The 21,396-nt window shown below is 42.7% G+C and overlaps 2 protein-coding genes across 9 annotated transcripts in view; both read left to right on the top strand.

The window, feature by feature from the left end:
• The window catches only part of MEGF9 (multiple EGF like domains 9), a 62,185-nt gene extending 54,737 nt beyond the window's left edge, over positions 1 to 7,448 (top strand). Inside the window, exon 12 of the mRNA XM_074891181.1 lies at positions 2,395 to 7,448. Coding sequence (XP_074747282.1) covers positions 2,395 to 2,849 — 455 coding nt within the window. The 3' untranslated portion in view covers positions 2,850 to 7,448. The remainder of the gene's footprint in view (positions 1 to 2,394) is intronic.
• Positions 7,449 to 10,873: 3,425 nt separating this feature from the next.
• Positions 10,874 to 21,396, top strand: part of CDK5RAP2 (CDK5 regulatory subunit associated protein 2) — an 85,244-nt gene continuing 74,721 nt past the window's right edge. For 5 of the 8 annotated variants that reach the window (XM_074890794.1, XM_074890792.1, XM_074890791.1 and 2 more), the window contains exons 1-6: positions 10,961 to 11,121; positions 11,295 to 11,356; positions 13,117 to 13,184; positions 17,736 to 17,846; positions 19,160 to 19,236; positions 20,579 to 20,702. In XM_074890794.1, the coding sequence (XP_074746895.1) occupies positions 11,069 to 11,121; positions 11,295 to 11,356; positions 13,117 to 13,184; positions 17,736 to 17,846; positions 19,160 to 19,236; positions 20,579 to 20,702 (495 nt within the window). In that variant the 5' untranslated portion in view covers positions 10,961 to 11,068. Of the gene's footprint in view, positions 11,122 to 11,294; positions 11,357 to 11,506; positions 11,619 to 13,116; positions 13,185 to 17,735; positions 17,847 to 19,159; positions 19,237 to 20,578; positions 20,703 to 21,396 lie in introns of those variants that run through there. The other 3 variants (XM_074890799.1, XM_074890796.1, XM_074890795.1) reach the window with 3 other exon arrangements.

Genomic DNA, 21,396 nt, shown 5'->3' with positions numbered 1-21,396 from the left:
GCCTATTCAGAGGACATGTGGGATGACCAAAGTCAGGGTTTTCGACCCCTGGGTGGATGGTGTTCCTGCTGCGACGGTGAGGCACAGCAGCAAGGACTTAGTGATGCAGCGTGGCACTGTGCCACCCAGCCGAGCATCGCAGCCTTCTCCGAGAGCTGGCGCGTGGGCTGCTGGCGCGGCCCCGGCTCCTGCTGGTGCTCATTCATTGCAGGAGGTAGCAGAAGCTTTGCAGAGACTGCATTTCCATCAGGCAGCTGGATATGACACATCAGAGCTGCCAAAGCGGCCCATTGACTGAACAGCTGCCGCTCTCAAGGAGCTGCTTCAGGACATCTGGAGGGCTGGCACGGCCCTGGGGAGCGGAAACAGGCATCGCCGTGCCACAGCCCAAAAGCCATGATCCACGGATTGTCAGAGCATGGCACTGTTTCGCCGTGACGTTACCATCAGTTCCAGGAAATGTTTTCACCCATGTCCCCCTTGCCAGCACTTAGCTGATGCTGACTCACAAATAAAGCCCAGAAAAGTCCTGTTTCCTTGCTGGTGAATCAGCCATTGTCTCTGTTCTGTTTTTTTCTAATTATAGCTCCTGGCAGGGTTTGCCAAGAATTGAGTGTTGATGAAGGAATTTGGAAAGGATGACTGAATTCCTCATGCCCTTCTCCCAGAGCTGTATCCAGAAACCTCTTGTTCCTGTCATTTTGCTTCCTACTGCAAAATTCTGCCTGTTATCCCATAGAGAAATGTTTCCTGGCATTCAGCATCCTGAGTATCCTTATCAACCTAAGGCAGGACCTGCAGAGAGAATAGAGGAGCTGCTGCAGGGAGGGACTCTGAGCACGAGCCTAAATTAGGTGTGTGATGGCCCCTTCAGAGGAGTTTTTCTTCATTGCCTGAACTGGGAATGTGACAGCCCAAAGTTAACTCGTGGGAGTTTCCCTGAGGGCCCATGGCAGGAGACGCGCTGAATATTTCCAGCTCCTGTTGCCATTGGAGATGCAACTTAGTGCAAAATTAGTCCTTCGGAAGTGACTCTCCTCCTCAGTCATAATTAGTAGACATTCTCTTCAGGAGAGCTGGATCAATACAGCACAGCACCATCAGCTGTAATTGCTGCAGCTGTGAGTGGGTTTAAAATGAAGTTGCATTTCTGATAGCAGAAGGAGAAATGGAAGAGAGTGGGAAAGAGGGTGCAGAGAGTCCTGTGGAGCAATAGGTGAAGAGAACATTTGGGTTGATCGAGGTTCAGCTTCTGTAGGGTTCCTGCTGCCTGGACTTGAGAATCTAAACTGTCAGGTTATTCCTGTGAAGAAAATGGTTTATTACTTAGATTTGGGAGCCTAATACTCAGGCTCTATGGTGCTTTCTGAGGCCTGTAGCTTAACTGGTTTGAAGAAGGAGTAATGAATTTGCATCCCACTTATGAGGGATCTCCAGTGTTAACTTCTCGCTGACTCCTAGGCGCGGGAAGGGAGTTATCCCACGTCTGCTGGAAGCATGGCAGGTTCTTGGCTATTTTGTGCCTGAGAACAGGCTGCAGAGGAGACGGAGCTTGTGGCACGGTCTGATAGTTCCCATGTTCCTGTCCTTCATATGCGGACATATGCCAGCCACTGAAACCAAAACGGGATCCAAACTGGCTTCTGCTGTGTTCAAAAGCTTCATAAGAACATCCGCAGTCTTTTTTTTTTGTTGTGATTTGGCTCCCTTCTGCTTCTGGTTATACAGAGTGGGGGTGTCCGTGAGTTTTATGTATGACTTCATCATTCAAAAGCAGAACTGGGATTATTTTGCCCTTTTGTGTAAAGCAATGTAAATATTGAAACCTGTTGCTAAACACTGTGACAGCTCATGGTTCATTTTTTTGATTTTGATCATCTTGCACAGGTAAGGCAGAAATAATAATAATGTGAACAAAATCCTACATCTAGTGTACTGTGAAAGCTTTAAGCTCCTGGAGTCGCTGTGTCCTGATGGTGCAGTCCATGTAGACAACAAGCAAAACTCTGCCTTTGTTAGGTTCAAAGTCCAAACTCTTGCTGAGCTTGGTAGGGCCGCATTTTCATGGGCTGAATATGAGCTGGACTGGGTGGCTTGCTTCTATCATGAACTCATGTATCTAACACTGAATCTTGGCTACTGCACCTATCCATCCATCACCAGATTTTTTTATAGGAATGCTACAGTCAATAAGCACTTAGCACACAGAATTATTTATAAATAGCAAACCCAACCCTGGCTAACCGTTTTTGTAAACTATTTTGAAAAAATACTAGCTTTAACAGCATAGACTTAATTGCCATAATAACTGTGAAAAAAATGTCAGATCTCTTATGTTTGTGTTTGATTCCATCTTAGCATATTTTTATTGATTGTTTTTTATTTGTTTTGTAGAAGCCACTCTTGGCCCAGAAACAAGGGAGTTTACAACTTCTGCTCCAAATGCCAGCAAGGCAACATCATTTTCAACAGCAGTGATAAACAGTACCTTGTCACCAACAACCATACAGACTATATTTCCTTTAAGTTCCTCTGACAATAGTACCTCTGCTTTTGCAGATGTTTCATGGACTCAGTTTAACATAATTATTTTGACAGTTATCATCATTGTTGTGGTCCTACTAATGGGCTTTGTGGGTGCTGTCTACATGTACCGTGAGTATCAAAACAGAAAACTTAACGCTCCTTTTTGGACCATTGAACTCAAAGAGGACAACATCAGTTTTAGCAGCTACCATGACAGCATACCCAACGCTGATGTTTCGGGGCTGTTGGAAGACGATGGGAACGAAGTCGCACCGAATGGACAGCTAACGCTGACGACTCCCATGCATAATTATAAAGCTTAGAAGAAGTGATCCAGCTATTCCAAAGTTGGCTTAAAAAAGTTACGGGGCTTGTTGAAGGGGTATCAGGATCTGTGCCAAGGCTCCACGCAGAGGAATTTGCTCTTCAGATACTCTTATGCTGGGCATGCTGTAGCTTGCAGGTGAACAGAAAAAAGTGTAGTACATCCGAGTTTCAGGTAATATGGTGAAATGCATCCAGTGTCCTGTTGTCCATAAAGATCCATAGAATTCACTGTTAAGGACTTGATTATGCTGATCTGGAAATATTTTTTTTTTTAATGAAGAGGTTGTGGGGTGGAGAATGCAGTACCCCATGATTAATCAGAAGCTACTTGATTTCCAACCAACCTAACTGATGTCTGCGTCCTTTAGTTTGAAAAGTAGCTCATGAATTAACAGTGGGTTTTCAGGAGATAGACCTTTGTAAAGGCTTCATATTAGTTCCTGATACAAATTTGTTTGAAAAGGAGGACAAAAAAAGGGAAATAATTGTTGACTGTACTACCAAAAGGCAAGTAGAGGAGTGAGTTGCACACTTGAAAAAAGTCACCATTATCAGTTTCCACTAAGCAAGAAAACAGGAAAATAAATTCATTAAAACATTGGACTTAGGGAAAAGACTAAGCTTTTCCCTTTCTGAATATTTATACAGGGTGATGATGCTATTAACACATAGCAATCCATTTTTTTTTTCTAGAAGGAGTTAATGAACTTGTATAGTTTCTGTGCAAGGGAAGACGACAAGACATCTCAGGGTTGCCGTGTAAAAATAAAAGCTAGGCTTAATACCCTACCCTGATAGAAATGGTGTGTTCTGTATATAAAATGTAATATATCTTCTTGGAATTGTATTTGTAATTATTTGTAAAAAAGACAACCAACCAACCAAAAAAACCCCAACAACAAAACCATGAGCCCCTCTCCAACCTCCCCTATTCCCCAAGTCATATTTTATCATCTAGATTTTAATTGTACAGCGGTTAGTGGCGTTGTTTAAAAAGAAAAAAAATGAGGATTGTTTAAAATACTGTAAATTAGATGGCAATATTGTTGGAGCTGGGACTCTGGCAAACACCGACTGCTTAAAGCTTTTCTTCTAGTGTCATTGAATAACTTTCTTTTTTAGAGAAAATGTGAGTGCTCCCTACTTGCATCTGTCAAATTTTCCATTTCTTTAAATAGAGAGTGAATACCAGTGTCGCCATGACTAGGCCCTAGTAGGTTCAAAAAGTCGGATGTACCATTCTGTTACTTGCTTTTAAATCTTTATACAAAACACAAATACACTGTCATGAATGCATTGAGAGCCTGATCTCGATGGCCGAGTTTTTCCGAAGCGGCTCCTCATGATGTGAGTGGATCTCGCTGCCTTCTCCCCCGTGCTGTGATATGGTGATGGGGGGGACGTGCCAGGGGGCTGATCGCAGCCTCCTGGCCTCTTGAAGGGCAAAAGCAAAAATCTCCTGGATTTGGGTGGAAATGGCTTTCAGCCGAAGAGTCGCAGGAGCCAATCTGTGCTTCTAAGCTTAGAAGCTAAAAGTGCATGGATGCTTTCAGGAAATTTTATGTAGCACAAGGTGGTGGTGGGGAATCATCTGTCAAAAAAACCTACAGGGGACTTTAGGTTTTACAGATTCCCCTGATTTTTGTGGGAGGCTGACAGACTGTTAGCAGAGGGATAACAACTTAATGGGCAGCACAGCACGGGGAGGCCGCAGCATGGAGCTCCTCGCTTGGTACCTGCAGTGTGCCTCGAGGCAGGCACCGTGCCCTCCCTGTGCCAGGGAGCTGCCAGGTCTGACCCGTGAAAATCAATACCATTACATTTAAGCAGGGCGTGAAACACATATTTCACCTAACTCATGATCAACCTCAGAACTAAAGCTGCATTGCTGTGCGTGTTGGTGCTTTGCAAGCGATTGATGCTGAGGATAAATGAAGTACCTGCTAAAGGTCAGCAGGAGCTGACTGATGCATCCTCAGAGCCAGGCAAAAGGAAATATTTCTCAAGATGAGAAATGGTAGGAAGAATGTGGTGATTATTTATTTGCTTTCTGGTGCTGCATGGAGGCTTTTCTTATCATTGGAGACTGGGGAGGGGGGGAATAGGTGCTTTAAACACATGCACAAAGATGCCATTTCTGCCTCAAAAACTTGCTGCCTGATTTAAAGATGGGGCATGGCAAGTAAGAAGGAAAATGCCTGAGGATGACCAAGGGAAACCAGCCACGGCAGAATGCAGAATTGCACGTAGGCCTGAGCTGATGGAGAGCTCCTGTTGCCTGCTATGGGCCTGCGTGAGGCCCCGTAGTTTAGGTAATAAATTTGGCTGATGTCATTCAGAGCAATGTTACTTTTAGTTATAAAACGGGGGAGGACTGGAGGAGAAAATCTGGATGTTGCTAATCCTTGAGTTACTCATCAAACTTTTAAAGAGCAGAGTGGTGACAAAATAGAAAGTTTGCTAAAAATTGTAACTATTTAGCAGTGCTGATTTAGCGATACACTTGCACTTGGTCACTTCATAGGGTGGGGAAAGGTAATTTAGGAAGTGTTAGCTTCTGGGACTAATGCTAGCAGGCAAAGTGAAGGACAGATTGTTCACTTTAATGTTTCCAAAATATTTTAGGAGATCTTTTAATCTTTGCCACAAAACACCTCTTCCGCAAATCTTTGTATGACTGTAGGCTACTGTGTAACAGGAATAGGCTTTGATTTTTCTCTTGCTGTACAAATAATGACTGTCTGCAAAACCAGGGCGTGAGTTCAGATGCTGAACCCTCCTAGTCCGCAGCACAGGAGGTGTTTGCATCTGTGCTGCTTCTGACCTCCAAATTGCTCTAAATGCCTCGGGTTTGAAAAGAGGAGGAGGTCAGGATGCCTTACAGTCAGTCTGCAAAGGAGAGCAGACCAGCTATGCTGTTGTCCGTGGGTCGCACATCGGGATGAAGGGATCTGGATGGCCCCCACAAATGTGATGTGAAGCTTGGCTGGGCAGAGGGGACCAGGCTGCCCGGGTTTGGACAGCAGAGGAAAGCGCAGGATGTTCTTCAGCAAGGAAGTGGCACTGGGACAATGCTTGTCAGGTGGCAGAATGACTCGGCAGGAAAATACCAGCCATCTCCAGCCAACCAGGCCTTTGGCACAGAGGAACAACCTTTATAAAAGGAGGTCGATGCCTCAGCAAAGAAAGAATAAACAGCTTCATGTTTGACTTTAGTGATGCGAGATTAGGTCCTCCTTGCGCTCTCCATCAATCATGCGGCTGTCCCCTGGGCACCACAGGAGGTGAGGAAGAAGCTGAGCTAGTTATATGTCCAATCGCCTTAGGCTGGCCCTGTAATTTGAGGGGGTGCAGAGCTCAAACATCTGTGCCAGGGTACTAAAGGCCACCAGGACCACTGACCTGCCATGTGTTATAACTTGTCATGAAGCTTCCCAGATGCTGAGGTTTGCCCTAGGCCACGTTGGGGTATGGGTAGCTAAACCAGACATGGACTTACAGGGCTGCATTGAGGCCCAGCTGGGAAGCTGGCAAGACAAGGGCGGGGGGCATCTAGGTGACTTCTAGGGCTGATGTGGCAATACAGATACCTGTAGCATTCCTGAAGGGCCACCATGCATCACCTTCTAACTGGGCGTGCTGCTGTGTGGCTGCCATGGAGAAAGGCAGCCGATGGCGTGGTACGGTAGCTGCAGAGCAGAGAGAACGTACGACAAGGCAGGCGAGGGCTGGGTGAATGTGGGAAGCCAGCTCTCAAGGCACGATCCTCAAGGTCGTGAAGGCCCTGTGGAGCCAGCTGGTCTGGATGGGGTGAGTTCAGTTCCACAGTCAAGTAACTGAAAGCAAGAGGATATAATGGAGCAGATAAAGGGCAAAAAGCAATGATGTGTCAAAGGTATGGGGCAGCCTGGATGGCTCGCAACTTAGGAGAGCATTTGGTGAGCACAGAATGCAACAGACGTGCAAAAAAGTGGTTGGGTTAATGTGAATGATGATCTTGAATCTTATGAACCACTGTAGCTAGAAATAACTGCGTGGAGTGCGAGCCCTGGGGAGCTGTCAGGAGATGTCATCCACTGGAACAATAATTCCCTTGGACCGGGCTGAGCAAACTTAGCACGCTGGAAGCCATTTCTGAAAGAGGAGGGGATGTATTCAGCATCCTTCAGGTACCCTGGGCCAGTTAACTGCTGCTATACGGCATCTTTAACTCAAATGTTACTTGCAATGTAAATGTGGCAGAAAGTTTGCACAGTCTCCTTTAAATAAAGGATATAAGATTGAATCCTAAAAATACATTTCTCTTTAAAGTGAAGTTTAAAAATGAGCTCCCACAGGACTCTGCTCTTCATGTGTCAGAGGGAAGGATTAAAATAAGAAAAATGTGGGCCTTAAAAGTTGTACTTGCTCCCAACTGAAACCCATCAGTCTTACTACACATCCAAATAAGGAGTCTCCTAAGCATATGCTATGCTTACAAATGCATTTCTAAAAAAAAAAAAAAAAGTGTATGATTTGAATATATGTCAGAATTTATACAGAAGAATGTTATTTAAAATGAATAAAAATAAATGTATATAATTTGTATCTATGCCACTTGGATTTTTGCATTTGTTTTTTGTTCATTAAAGTTCAGCAGGAGTCTTTTCACTGATAGCAACTGGAGCTGGATTGAAACCTAAAGGGTTGAATCTGATTCTCATCCCAGTAGTGACATTTGTTCCAAGAGAATTATTCCTTCATTATACCCCTGTATGTGAGATGAGAACTATGGCACAAAAATGTTTTTTAACATCAGATATTCATAAGTACAGTTGACATTCTGTGTCAGATAATCCATCTAAAAAATGAGCCCCATGATCTCTTGTGTCTCCTTATTAACCATTCCAGCTTTCAGCTACTTTCATTAACATGTTTGGTGGCCAGACAGTCAATGTGTATTTCCGCAGTATTGTCTGTAATATTCACATGGATATATTTTGTCAGAGATGTATGCAGTCATTAAAAATGAAACCTACAGAGCAAAGCTAGAAATTGGAAAAGGATATTGTATCAGATTTTTCTTCATGACCACAATGGGTCTTTCAAAGGAAATTTATATTTTCAGATACTCTGAAATCCACATCTGCAGTGTCAATAGTTTTGAACAATTCTGATAGTCTCTGCAAAAGGACCTATGGAAAACTTGCATTTTTTTTTCACTTGTCGGTGTTAGGAAATTGATTTTTTTGGCGCAGAAGCAAATACAAATGCTAAAGGCTAGTCTTTTTTGCTGAATGTTATGTCTAACTCTTTGGCCCTTGTTAAGTAAAGAACTTGAGGAGATGTTAAGTCAGCATCAATTAAGCGAGCGCTTGAAACTTAAGCGTTTGTTCAAATGTTTAACTGAGCCAGAGCTATACAAGGACCACACTGGTGAAATTCTTGAGTTTCTTGAGACCTGATTTGCATTAGCAGAACAGTTTGATTGTGTATGACTTCGCTTTGGAGGAATTTTGCTCTGAACTGTAACAGGAGGAGACATAACTGAATGCTCAACCTGGTTCCCAGAGCAGGGACTTGAGAACAGGGCGGCAAGGGGGACCCGTGCTCAGCTGACGGTGACATCCGTCCTCCTCGTGCCACCATCGCACTTCAGACCCAGCACACCGAGCAGCTGCTTTCATCCTGCTCCCTGGGAGTTTGTGGTCAACTCAGCCATGCCGCTACACTCACCATAAGTATTTCTTTTCCCAGACTCCCTTTAGTACTTTGTTTCTGAGGTGGTAAGGATCTCGGGCTGCCTTGTAAAGTAGGAAAGTGTCATTCCAATATGGTTTCCTAGTACAAGGATTTAGCATAATCTCCCCAAATGTTAAGATAAGGTTAAACAACATTAAACAGATTATCAGAATGCAAGTTGTTAACTGCTCCCAAACAATACGTTTCCCAGCCCTTTCTGCCCTTTGCAGGTTCTTGGTGCTGCTGCAGACTTTAAAACATTGGGCAGTGCAGCAACCCAGGGAAATTTTCCTTCATGTCAGTCTGTATATACATGTATATATCTACATGACTTTGTCCATCAGATAACCATTTCATGAAGTGATAAACTTAACAAGGCGGGCCCTGCTGATTTCCTTTCGAAAGATAGTATGTTGGGACATAAACCATGGCTCTGCAGACACAGAGGTGCCGTGCCAGCCCATAGCACGCAAGCAGTGAATGATTTGTGCTGTACTTGTGGCTGATGGATGCTGATTTAATGGCATGCATCAAATATGTAATGCCTTACTGTAACCTTAAACAAGAGCAAATTGGTATCATCCTTTCAGTATGTGGATTCATTCATTTTATGAAGATCTGCTCTGTAAACAAGTGAAGCCACGTTTCAGACTGTCTGATCAGATCTTGGTGCCATGTGGCAGACCTGATTTTGCAAACTTAACTTCAGCTTGGCAGAAAGTGAGGCCATTGCAAAAGGGGACCCAGTCACATAAGGTGACAAATGTCTCTCAAGGGCCATGGAGGAGTTGAAGGGACCAAACATCTCTTAGGGTCATCAGACCCCAAATGCAAAGCATGAGTCATGTTCAGTTGGATAGGAGGTGAGATTAAGAATTTAGTCGTGCTAAGTAGTGCCTGACATTTCCTGGCAGTCTGAGCACGAACAGCTGCTCCATCGTGCACTTGTACACATAAAACTGAAAGACAGAAGCCAGGATGGGAAGCCCACCATGACCATAGACATGGCTGCAATGGCCACTACCACCATTCTAGGGCATTTTACAGGCTTACAACTTTCATCTGTTCTGAACAGGAAGCAGAGGTGGTGCAGGTACATGGAGAAAATGGAGCTAAGAGGGCACCGTGACAATCTGGAATAATAAAACCACAAAATAAACATGGGCCATGGTCAGCCCTTATCTGTGGCCTATTTCCTGGTCAGGTAAGAATCCCCTTGAGACAGCAAGCAAGTGAAACCTGACACACTCAGTACCGAAGAGGAAACCAAATCTAACGCTTAAGCCCATGGTTACTCCTGCGGGTGAGAGCCAGGCAAGTGTCTTGCTGGAACGGAGCTTCCTCACGTTACAGGTAATGCTGAGAGTAAGTCTTAGTACGATGTGCCGGTTGAGGTTGTAAATATTGCAGTAAAGTATTTCAATCCTACTCACAGGTTTCCAATAATGAATTAAAAAAGTGGGTGAAGAGCGTGAGAAGCATGGCAGGGTTTGGAGCTCCACCTGCTCCCAGTGCCATCAGGCCAGGCCAGGCCCTCCTCTGTGCTCACCCGCAGGGACAGCGGTGCCTGGGAGGGGAAGCAGTGACAGTATTTAATTCATTTTAAGATTTCCAACTGCCGATGTTCTGAAATGTTCAGCATCATTGCATTTTCTCCCCGAAAAAGCCGGAGAGCTGCAACACTTAGATGGTTTCAAAATCAGCTTGTTACAATGCAGGACGGATTATGACAGCAGCTGGCTTCCTGGATTTTCACCTCTGCCAGTTACAAAGAACAGTGACCAGAATTTGAAACTAAAGCGTAATTATTTCTCTTTCCAAGCCTGATGGCAGCGTGGCGCCGCGGAGGACATGGAAACAATCAGCTCCAGCGGCTCTGCCAGGCCTGGCTGGAGCCCGGGGTCCCGGCGCACCCCAGCAAAAGCCTATTCCAAATGTGTGTTTCTTGGAGCAGGGCCCGAAGGCACCGAGGCGAGGCGGGGGCCGCTCCTCCTCGCCGCCGACCGGCCCCGCTCGCAGCCCCGTCCCCCGCCCCGGCCGGGCCCTTCAGGCGCCTCTCCATAGACTCCACAAGCGCGCTCAGCTTGCCCTCAGCAAAGATGGCAGCTGCGCGTCGCCTATCTTCCTTTGATAAAAGATGGCGGCTGGCGGACGTCGCCGTTGCTTCCCTCACTCAAGATGGCGCCCGACAGCTTTCTCCCCCTGTGCCCAGCTGGGAGTGCCCACCATACCCCGCCCCACTCTGCCCTCAGCCAACATGGCGCCTACCCCCCCCAACTTCAGCCACCGCCCAGAGCAAACATGGCGGCTCCCCTTCAGTTTCCATTGTGCCCGCCTTGTACGCTCTTCCGCTGTGGCTTCAGCGGCTTCACCTCCGCCGGCGCAAAGATGGCGGAAGCGATTGCGGCCGTTTGAATTCCAGCGAAGCCGCCAAAGCCGCGCACAAAGGAGCTGGAGCTCTGGCCGCCGGCGGGACCCGCGGCCTGGCGCCGCTATGGACTCGCTGCCGGGGGAAGACCTGACGCTGCCAGTGGCGTTTGAGGGCAGGTAGGCGGGCGGGGCCGTTGGGCGGGGCCTGGCCCCACCGCGGGCGCTGGGCTGAGGGGCCCGCCGTCCCCCTCCTCGCGGGTGCATGTGGGGCGGCTGGACCCGCCGCCCCCCCCCCCCCCCCCTTTCTCCCGGGCTTTCGGCTCCTCAGCGCTGTCCTCCTCTTTCCTCAGCGTCTCCCAGCTGCCAGACGTCTCCCGCGGGGACCCCCGGCCCGGCGCGGCCGGCGGCGAAGGTAAGGCCGGATAGCGAGCGGGAGCCCCGCGGTGCGGTGCGGGGAGGCGCGGTCAGGCCCCTGCGGCCCCGGCAGCCCGGCACGGCGGCTCCCCGCCCGGCTCGGGGGGGCCCGGCCCCTCACCGCGCCGTCCCGGCTGGCGGCGGAGCCCCGCCCGCCTCTGCCGGGGGCTCGGCGCTTCGTGCGGCTCTCGAACCTGAGGAAAAAACTTGGTACCTGAAGAAAAAAAGGCAGAAAATGTCTTTAAGTGATGCAGCTCTGTGTAAGTTATGTCTTTTTAAAACGCCGGCAGCTGCTGCAATTACTACTGTCTGCTACGTTGCCTGTGGTCATTATGGCTCCGAGTCTTATATAAGATGATCAGCGGTTTTGTGGAGCATGTACTTAAGATACGTAGAATATCCAGCAAGGCAATACTAGTTTCAAATTCTGGTTATTTTTGGGGAAGTTGTATGCTGCGTATCATCAGGTTTTCCAGTTCAGCTATTCAGTTACTTCCTGCCTGAAGACCTGGTCTGGACTCAGTATCTTTTAATTATTTGTGCATTAAGACGCCTTCCTATCTAGTTCCTGTTGAACAGAAGCTGCAGCCCAGTATGTTTTTCTCTATGATGATCATGTAACTATGTTAATCTTCAGGTGTGAGAAACTTGCTTGAAACACTTATTTTAAAGTAAAATGGCTGAATAGCACTATTTTGAAGCCTTCTGTGTTATTAACTGTTCTGTGTTCCACTCTGTAAATTTGGGGTGTGTTTTTGATTTTTCTTTATGCACGCATGTATCCAGCAGCATAACTTGGCTGAGTTTGTTGTACTGATGACGTAGGTAGTTAACTAAGACAAATTAGATGGTTTAACAAGAAGATCTGTTTGCTCACGAAAGGAAGCAAATATGAGAAACATACCCATGCCACAAAATAATGTTACTGTATTCTGCGTGTGCTCTAGGAAAGTTGTCTTGTGAAATGAATTAGAGTGTGAAGGTTTGAAAACCACTGGCTGGCATTCTTTGGGTTATTTTCAAAACTGCTCTACATAGTTGCATAACAATTTTGGAAGTACTTTAAATGAAATATTTTCTTTTAGTTAATGTGAGAGTTAGTTTAGTTAGTCTGAGTCCTCAGCTACCTCTTCTTTCTATTTAAGATGATGTGCTATATGTTTTATGCAGCCTTGTTATTCTGATTAAGAGTTTACTCTCACAGATTTGAGTGGAAAAAAGTTATGCAGCCCTGTTAAATGTGGCTGTTACAGAATGTGTGTCCAAACTGAAGTTTAAGTACGTGTAGATTCAGGAGGGATTACATTTTAGGAACATAGATACTGGCCATTTCCTCTGTCCGTGGTTTCCCTGAGTGTAAGGTGGAGGCCTGTCCCATGACCGCTGAGGTAGTGGAAGATTTGAACTGCTTTTCAATAGTTTAGTAGGACTTAATTCTAATACGGGAGTCCTTGATATTTGCTCTGAGGACTTATTCTTGAAAGTGCACCTTGCAGAGCTTCATTTCAGTCTACATCTTGGTTTAAACAGATGGTACAGGAATTTGGGAGCTTAAGTAATAGACAACTTACTGTGATCAGAAAGAAATCTAGATACTAACTACTTAGTAGCACTAACACGTAATGTAAACAAGGGGCCAAAAAATGCCCCTTGTACTTTTATTATGTTTAGATTAGCATATGCCTTTGCTGTTTCCAGATTGAAGCCTAGCTTAGAGATTCTTCTGTCTGAACGTGTTCTGTCTTCTTAAATGTCTAGTGTTACCAGATGTGGCAGAAGATACAGTCTCACCAACTAGAGCTCGGACCATGAAGGACTATGAAAATGTAAGCAGATTTTTAATATAAGACTTGGTGACAGATTTACAGCCACGGTATTTCTAACATGCTGGCTAAAGTGTTGACCCTCTGGGTCAGGTTCTTCCTTGTGTCAATCAACACAGATCTGTTGAAGTGTGACCAGCTGGCTATCTGTGCTTTGAACCTCCATTTCTTAAGTATTGCTGTTAAAAACAGAGGCAAAAATTTGTGGTTGAGACTAGCCAACTTCTGCTCTTAAGTTATGAAACAAAAATTGGCACCCTCTGCTCAAAAGTTCGTGCAATCACCAGAAAACAGAAGAACTTGATTTGCAAGTCTGCAGTTGATTTATTTCAGGGAAACACCAAGTTTATTTTCTTTTAGACTAATAGAGGATTTGGCTTTTTAATTAATTGACTGCTGTATAATACCTTTTACCTTTATAATTATGTATGACTGTGCTTGGAATACTTTTGTTGTAAAGGTCTAGTATCATTGTGACAATTCTGTAGATAAAGCTGGCTTTGGCATGTACTAGAATATAAAGGAAAACATTAGATTTATTTTTTTTTAATATATTAATTGTATTGGTTATTTAAATTGAAGAAGCCAATAGTTTATAACTGCTGAATGATGATTTGGTTGGGGTTGCAGGAGAACTTCCCTGTAAAAAGTTTTAAATTGTTTAACTCAAGTGCTTATGGTTGTGTGAAGAAACTGTAGAGGGGAAGGCAATCAAAAATCTCCGAGGTGATTGCTACAGATAAAGGCTGTGGCATGTCATCTTCAGGATGTGTTCAAGTGTCCGCAGTTCTTAGGGTGCTTCTGTAACTGCTGTTACCTTTTGTAGCATTGTTATGTTTGAAATGAGTGTTTCTTCTAAACTTTTTCAGTTTCTTGTGGCCTTATATCCCTCTGAGGAGCAAGCTATGCTCTTTGCTCAGAATTTAAAGCTTGTTTTGGAAAGCCTTGGTGAAGGATGTTTTTTACAGTCTGTATCTATTTCACTTTCTCTTTTGCTTTTGTGTATTGATGGGGTAGAAAGACACTGCCCTGGCATTAGTATACGCTGAAAATCTTTTACTGTGATACGTGCCAAAGACCTCAGTCTAGAATATACATTCTGCAAGTGATTCATTATCTGCAGTGTTTGTTTGCACAGGGGAAAAAGTTGTAGAAGGGAGGGAAAAATCTGTTGTTTGCTCTGTGTGATGTAGAGGAGAAAGGGTCTCCCCACAGATCTCTGGCTTCCTGGTACGTACAGACCCCTTATGTTAAACTCAGCTGTAAAACTTACATAGGGTCTTATGGATGCCAATAGTATAATGAAGCTCAAAAATCCATTCAAGTAAAGGAAGAAGAATCCATTAAACACAGAGATATTTCTATAACTTCTGTTTTTGAGTCTTTAAGATTGCTGGTAGCTGGAAGGCTAGACTTAAGAAGGGGAGTGTTTACTTTCCTCATCCTTTTACTATTCACCAAGCATTCGGTTGTAGCCATGTTTAGGTGCGCTTTTGGACTGACATCGTAAGGCTGTTCTTAGCCCACTTGGAAAAAAAAAATCTAAATTAGCAGGTAAAGTTCCTGATATGTCCTGCTTGGAGATGGGTTGTACATATATATATTACTGCATGAGTTTGCTGATCTTTGAGGCTATGTTATTTATAGAGGATATGAGGAAGTAATAAAAAGAGTGGGTTCCTTGCCTTGCAGCTCAGAGAGAACAGGATGGATCTAGTGACTCCTGAACAGGCTAAAGGGTAGATCCATGTAGGAAAGGTCCATTTATGTTTAGACGTGGAGAAGATGCTGAGCTAGATAATATTAGAGGTGTAGATTTTTTTTTTTTAGTATTTACGGTGTGTCCCACTTTCTTGCAATATGGGGAGGAACCACCTTGTGATAGAAAATGTGATTATGTGGGCAAAGTGGAAGGCATCTCTAATTGAGAACCTTGTTAGGATTTATTAGATGTTCGTGAATAGAAAGTGTGATTGGTATCAAGTTAGGGAACTAAGTAATAATATTTGTGTGTTTTTTCTTGTCTTCCCAAACTCACTTAGAGTTTTGCTGTCTTGTAAAATGGCCTCTGCTGGCAAAAACTGTGCTGCGCTGTGAAACCACAGCGTCTGCTGACAGATGCCATTTTGCATAAAAGTGGCTCTATGACTTGGAAAGGAGCTAAACCAAGCTCGGCAAGTGGTATTTGCTACCATGCTGTTCGTGGTGTGGAATATTCTGTGTAGAGTGTGTTGCATTGTCCTGGTTTCTCAAGAAGTGTGTGCTGTTTCTCTTCTTTCATTCCTTTTTTAAATACAGAAATCAAAATGCATAAAGGAATTAAGACCAAGTCTTTAAATGTGCAAGTCGAGAGGATTGCCATTAAAATCTCTCTGCAGTGTGAACTTGTTCACATTTTACGTGTTGTCTTTTATTAAGCTATAACTTTTTAATTGTAGTCTGCCTGAATTAACTTTCCTCTGAGAAACTGAATGTCAGAGACAACATTTGTTTCACTTCTTGGTTTATGATTGTGTAGTCTGTTTTGCTTGCCTTTTGAAAATAGTACCCTTAAGCTCTTTGGTTTAATTCTATTGCCACTGAAATACATGTGAGTAGAATTAAGGTATGCTGAGTTCTTTTGAAATTGTTTTTTCATTTTGACTCAGACATATTGAATGGGTGAAGACTAACTAGAAGTTCAACTGATACAATTTCAGTGTCTTTGGCCCTTGAACTTTTTCTGAATGAATAAACAGAGACTAACTGTTAGGAATGATCTACTGACAGCTTAAAAAAACACCAAACAACCCCCAAACCAAACCAAACGCTTTAAGGCCTGTTCTCACCAGTTGAACATTGAACTGAATTTGCCAGCAAGACATGCAGGATCTAGCACAGCCTTGCTTTGTTTCAGAAATCTTTAATTTCTTTGCTTACTCTGAATAAGGATTTTGGTTTTGAGCCATATTCTGCATTGGGCTCTGACTTGAACTACGAAGTTGCATTGTTTTCATGCTTACATCTGTTTGAATGTTCCAAAATAGTCATTCCAGTTACTCAAGATATACCCTGTGATACTTATGAGGTATCATGCTTTAAGCCATTACTTGCATAGTTCAAGTTTATATCTACTACTATTCGCGATCATCCAATTGGAATTGTAGGGAAACAAAGATAAAGTTAAATATATGTATTGCTACTGCTTCTAAAGACAGGCTTCTTCAGGATGTGTGAATGGACCACAGAGTTTATGTAGTCAAGCGTATTTTAGTTGCTTAGATGATATTTACTTGTGTGAATAATGACAAGGCATCTTGCTGAGCAGAGATTATTAAACTGAAGAATTGTTTGCAGATGCAAGTTCTGAGTGCAGCTACAGAAAATAATCTTGGGTTTCACAAGCCAGATATTTTAAGAATTGTATAGCTAATAATTTTTACAAGTGGTACTATACTGTTCTGGAAAAGCCTACATAAATATTTTATTAGCAGCTCTGTAACATATTAGATTTCCTTTTGCAGAAAGCAGATGGCAGGGGACGCAAGTCTTATTTGGATGAATGTTTTATGCTTAGTCTCCTAAAAAAAATTTAGAGGGAGACTCCTTTCATTAATGAAGCCATCAACTATGTTACTGCTTCTACGGGGAAGGTTAAAAATCATAAGTAATTTTTTCCCAGAGAATTGCACTATGAAATATGGCATGGGATAAAGGTTTTATTGGTGTTCGATTGGGCCCCCGTGCTTTGCGTGCTTGTGCTTTCCTTCCCATGAATAAGGCTATCATCCCAAGCTTTTGCTAAGAAAATACTTCTGTTTCAACATGACATCTTGTATTTTGTTCAAGTTCTATAAAATAGAGGAAAGAACTACTTAATGTTTTTAGATTTTAAAAAACTCTTGGATTCTTTTTGTGTAGAGTCAATGTTTTAGTACTTAAGGAATATTCTAAAGAGCGCTGTCTGCACAACAGCATGTATTATATATTTTTAAACAATACTATTTTGTAATTGTTATTTGCTTAAGTGCTAGTGTTTCAGAGTTTTGCATGGCTAAAAATAACCACAAGCTAAATGATAACATCTTATAAACACACACACAAAGTTTGTGTGTATGCCAGTGTGCGTACATATCTTAAGAACTGAAGAACAAATCCCAACACATTCAGAAGGGGTAGGCTGGAGTGGGATTTCTTCTTGTTTGGGTGAGGCATGGAGATGGGAAAAAAAAATGTTATGGCTGGGATGGTGGGAGAAAAATATGTTCTGTGATAGGTGCTGATGCTGTAGAAGATAGAACCATGTTGAAGGGCTTGGAGTATTTGCAGGTCCCTGGGTGACACTGTCTTGGAGGGAAGGATGTTTCATTTTGACTTGGCTGTCATGCCATTTGAAAATATGTATGTGTGTGTGTATATCACCCACACATATGTATATGTTTAACTATGTCCAGTGGGTTGAATTCTAATCTTGCACTGTGGAGAGCAAAACCAAATGATAGTAGTTTTCACTCTTTATTTTACTTGGTTTGAAAAGCATGACATAATTTGCTCATTTTCTTTCTTATTTCACAGCAAATCACTGATCTGAAAAAAGAGAACTTCAACCTGAAGCTTCGTATATACTTTCTGGAGGAGCGAATGCAGCAGAAGTTTGATGGTCCCACTGAAGAAATATACAAAATCGTATGCGTCTAGAATAATTTAATAGAACTGTATATCTTCTTGAAGAGTTTGTTTTGTGGGGATGTTTCCTGTTTTACTTAACTTTTGAGTCTTTTTTGTTGTTGGAATTTTGGTATGATAACTTTATTTAAGTCTGGCCTAATCCTTTTTGGTAATAACTAAATTAAAACTACCATTATAAGTGGTTATGAATCTTTGGTAGCTGTCCTACTGAAATCATATGGGGAATAGAAGAAGCAGCATGCTTCTCCTGAATTTGGTATGTAGTTTTTCTGCTTTCTACTATTGGGCAGTTCATTTCACCCCTCTGTTCTTTCCTGGGTTTATCAGATGTCAGTACAGCTACTTGGAGGTTGTTTGGGCTGTCCAGCTCAAAGCTGCTTCCTCTGAAGCACGTAGATAAAGTTGTGTTAGGGTTGTGTATAGCTTCTAGTTTTATTGCTCTAAATTGAAAGAATGTGTATTTGTACAGAATTCAGGAAATCTGTTTGATTCCTGTGTCAGTCTGTAGACGAAACTGGTATCTTTATAAGTTGTAGGAAGGATTTGAGTTGGGTAGTCTGCCTTGCATCCTTGTTATTTTGCATTTGCAGATGATAGGAAGCATTTCTTATGCCTTTTGGTGGTACCTGTGTTCTAGAAGGGAAAACAAGTAATTTTGGTAATGCAGATGCTTGCATCGGTTCTCTTTTCTGAAATAGGATAGAAATTTAAGTCTCTGTTGATGCTTGTCACAGCAGTTAAGTACATAAATTTATGTTTAGCTAGGTCATGGTTTCAACTGAATATTGCTGATTGGTCTTCTGTCCTGGTCTTCTACACTGATGTCTTTCTTGTAATTGCTAATGTGTTGAAATGGTATCTGTCAACTTGCAGACCAAGTAGTTCTTTGTACTTAGAGTAGTTTTCCCAGGCTATGACAAAATAATTTAAAGATTATTAAATGCTTCAATAGTTGATACAATCAGGTTTCTAAAAGAAAAGGAAATATCTCGTAGATAAATTAAAACTGTGCATGGAAGCCCTAGAAACTCCCAAGCTGATCTGCAGTACTCCCCATTATAGTAGTTGAGTGTGTGTGTAGGGGGTTTGTGTTGCTTGAATACGGTAGTTCTAAAAGCTTTTTGAGATTTCTGAAAGTCTAGAACTTTGCAAAATACGTCCTTTAAAACCTAAAATGTCTCTATGCTATTCTTAGCCCAATGATACTTTATATTTGTTGGTCTAGACAAAAAGTATCTACACATTGGCAATAACTTTTGGGTAGGGTGACCTCTGAATTCTCTCCAGACACTTTCATTCTTTTGTCCTAGAACATTGAGCTGAAAGTTGAGATAGAAAGTCTGAAGCGTGATCTGCAAGAGAGAGAGAAACTACTTATCAAAGCCTCGTAAGTACCCGTGTATTTCTTGATGTCTGTTACTTAGGATTTCCAAGATTTTGCTTCTCTTCATTTTACTCCTAATGTTTTAGGAATATAAGGATACCAAAGTAGTATTTTAAGGGCACTTATCAAGAAATTGCTTCATTCATTACAGAAATTACATGTGTGAATTCTTAAATGCACAGTGATGTTAATGTAGTTATACTGGATGGTGCGACTTTGATATTATCCTTCATTCTACTGTATTTTTCAGGTAAATAAATGACTTCCTAGTTGTGAATGGCTTAGCATTCCTATTGTAGACTTTATGCTAAGAACTTAGTTGTCTTAACAGGTGAAGAGGTGGACTTTTTTTACAGCACAGGATTGAGAAGATATTACACAAACCACTTCTCAGTAAGGCTGAGAAAGCAGTTCAGAACTAATCTAGAATGAATCTTGTGGGTTTTAATGATATAAAAATGAATACATTTAAAATGTCTGCTTTTCTGTTAGGACCTCTTTTCTAAATAAGTATTATTTAAAAATTATGTAGTGCTACCTTGTCTTATGGTGTGGGCAAGGTGGAATATGCCTTGGGGAGTGAATAGGGCTGACAGTCTGTTAAACTGCTTCCTTCTAGATGCCTGGTTCAAAACTAATCCAGGCTGGCAGTGACTGGCAGCTACTGACTGCCACATGGGCCTCAGTCTCAATGGAATTTTCTTTGTGTGCTCTACCTCCCATGGCATTGAATTGTCACCAGTTGGTCTTTTTCAGTAGTTCAGAGGGGCCTAGTTTCAAGTAGATCCTGAGGACCAGGTTAATTTGTTTGGTCTCTCCAGGTAACTGTCAAAGGGTATTGCTGGACTTTGAATGGAACCTTGCACAAGTTCATAATAAGAAGCAAAATTCAGGGGGAAATCATAAACAAATGATCATCCTTTGTTTAGTAAGGAAACACTAGCTGTTCTTTTCTTACAAGGTATTAACAATTACTGAAAAGGCAGTTGGAGAGACCTCAGCAGCTACGTATCTTCAGTTTATTCCAGTGCTGCTTGCTGTAGAAAATACATTACAAAAGTCTTGATACTTTTGGAAGCTTTAAAAATATGAAGGAAATATTACACTTTTCCATTATACATACCAAGTGCTTGCTTATCCACTGTGACAAGGTTCATGTGTGGAACTCCCGGACTATACCGCCAAAACTGCTATATAGTGAGTAGATGTTTGTATTTAACCTTTAAGGGCAGGTACAGATAAAGTGGAAGGCACTTGCTTGTGCATAATCTATCAGCCACTTGCACTTTGAATGTTTTCCACTCTGATATGCAATGGGATTTCTGTCTATATTATGGTCTTTCAGTAAGGCAGTTGAAAGCTTGGCCCAGGGTGGTGATGCTGAAATACAGCGTGTGAAAGAAGAGGCACAAAAGAAGATGCAAGAAATGGAAGAAATCCTGACTAGCCGAATAAACTTTCTGGAAGCGGTGAGTGGCCAAAGGAATAGTTAGAAACAGTGAGATATCAGTGCTGTTTTTGTTCTGTCGTCTGAGATTTGATACTGTGATCTACCTGTGTTTTTGAAATTGTTTCAGCTTGCCTGGAAAAATAGTCAGTGTGAAACAAGGAAAAAATAAAAGGAAAAAAACAATGAAAGGGAGCAATATGAGGATAGCAGTTCTTCAGGAAATTTGTACCTGTTGGTGGTATTTAGGTACATTCAGCACAAACCTTTGATTCCTTAATCCCAGTGTGAGGAGGCTACATTTTCAGAACTGCAATCTCTATTTAGAGGAAGAGGGGCTGGATTTTGAACACTTCTACCGATAAGGTCTCAGCTTTGTAAATAGCTGGAACCACTCTGTAAGCACTCCTGTAATTTCCCATCTTTATAGGGGACAGCAGTATTGCAGTATCAGTCTGAGATTCTGTAGCTTTGTACGTCTCCCCTCTTGTGTGCTCGTTACAGGCTGAGAGGGGCCACCTACTTATGGCAGCTTCTGGCTGGGTGAACCAGCATTCTGCCTGCATGCCTTACACCCTGTTGTTAGGTTGACCTTTATCTGCCAAATATTGTTGGCTTCTGCTGTCACTGTATCACCTTTTTGCATAACATTCTCTTGTTCCACAGAGTTCTTCTTAACAATGTCTTTTTTTTATTCCTTGCTGTCTGTGGTTGAG

The sequence above is a fragment of the Strix uralensis genome, chromosome 21 (genome assembly GCF_047716275.1).
Source record: "Strix uralensis isolate ZFMK-TIS-50842 chromosome 21, bStrUra1, whole genome shotgun sequence".
NCBI classification, from domain to species: domain Eukaryota; kingdom Metazoa; phylum Chordata; class Aves; order Strigiformes; family Strigidae; genus Strix; species Strix uralensis.
The sequence above is the reverse complement of the archived record's forward strand: the minus strand, read 5'-3'. Positions and strand labels throughout refer to the sequence as shown.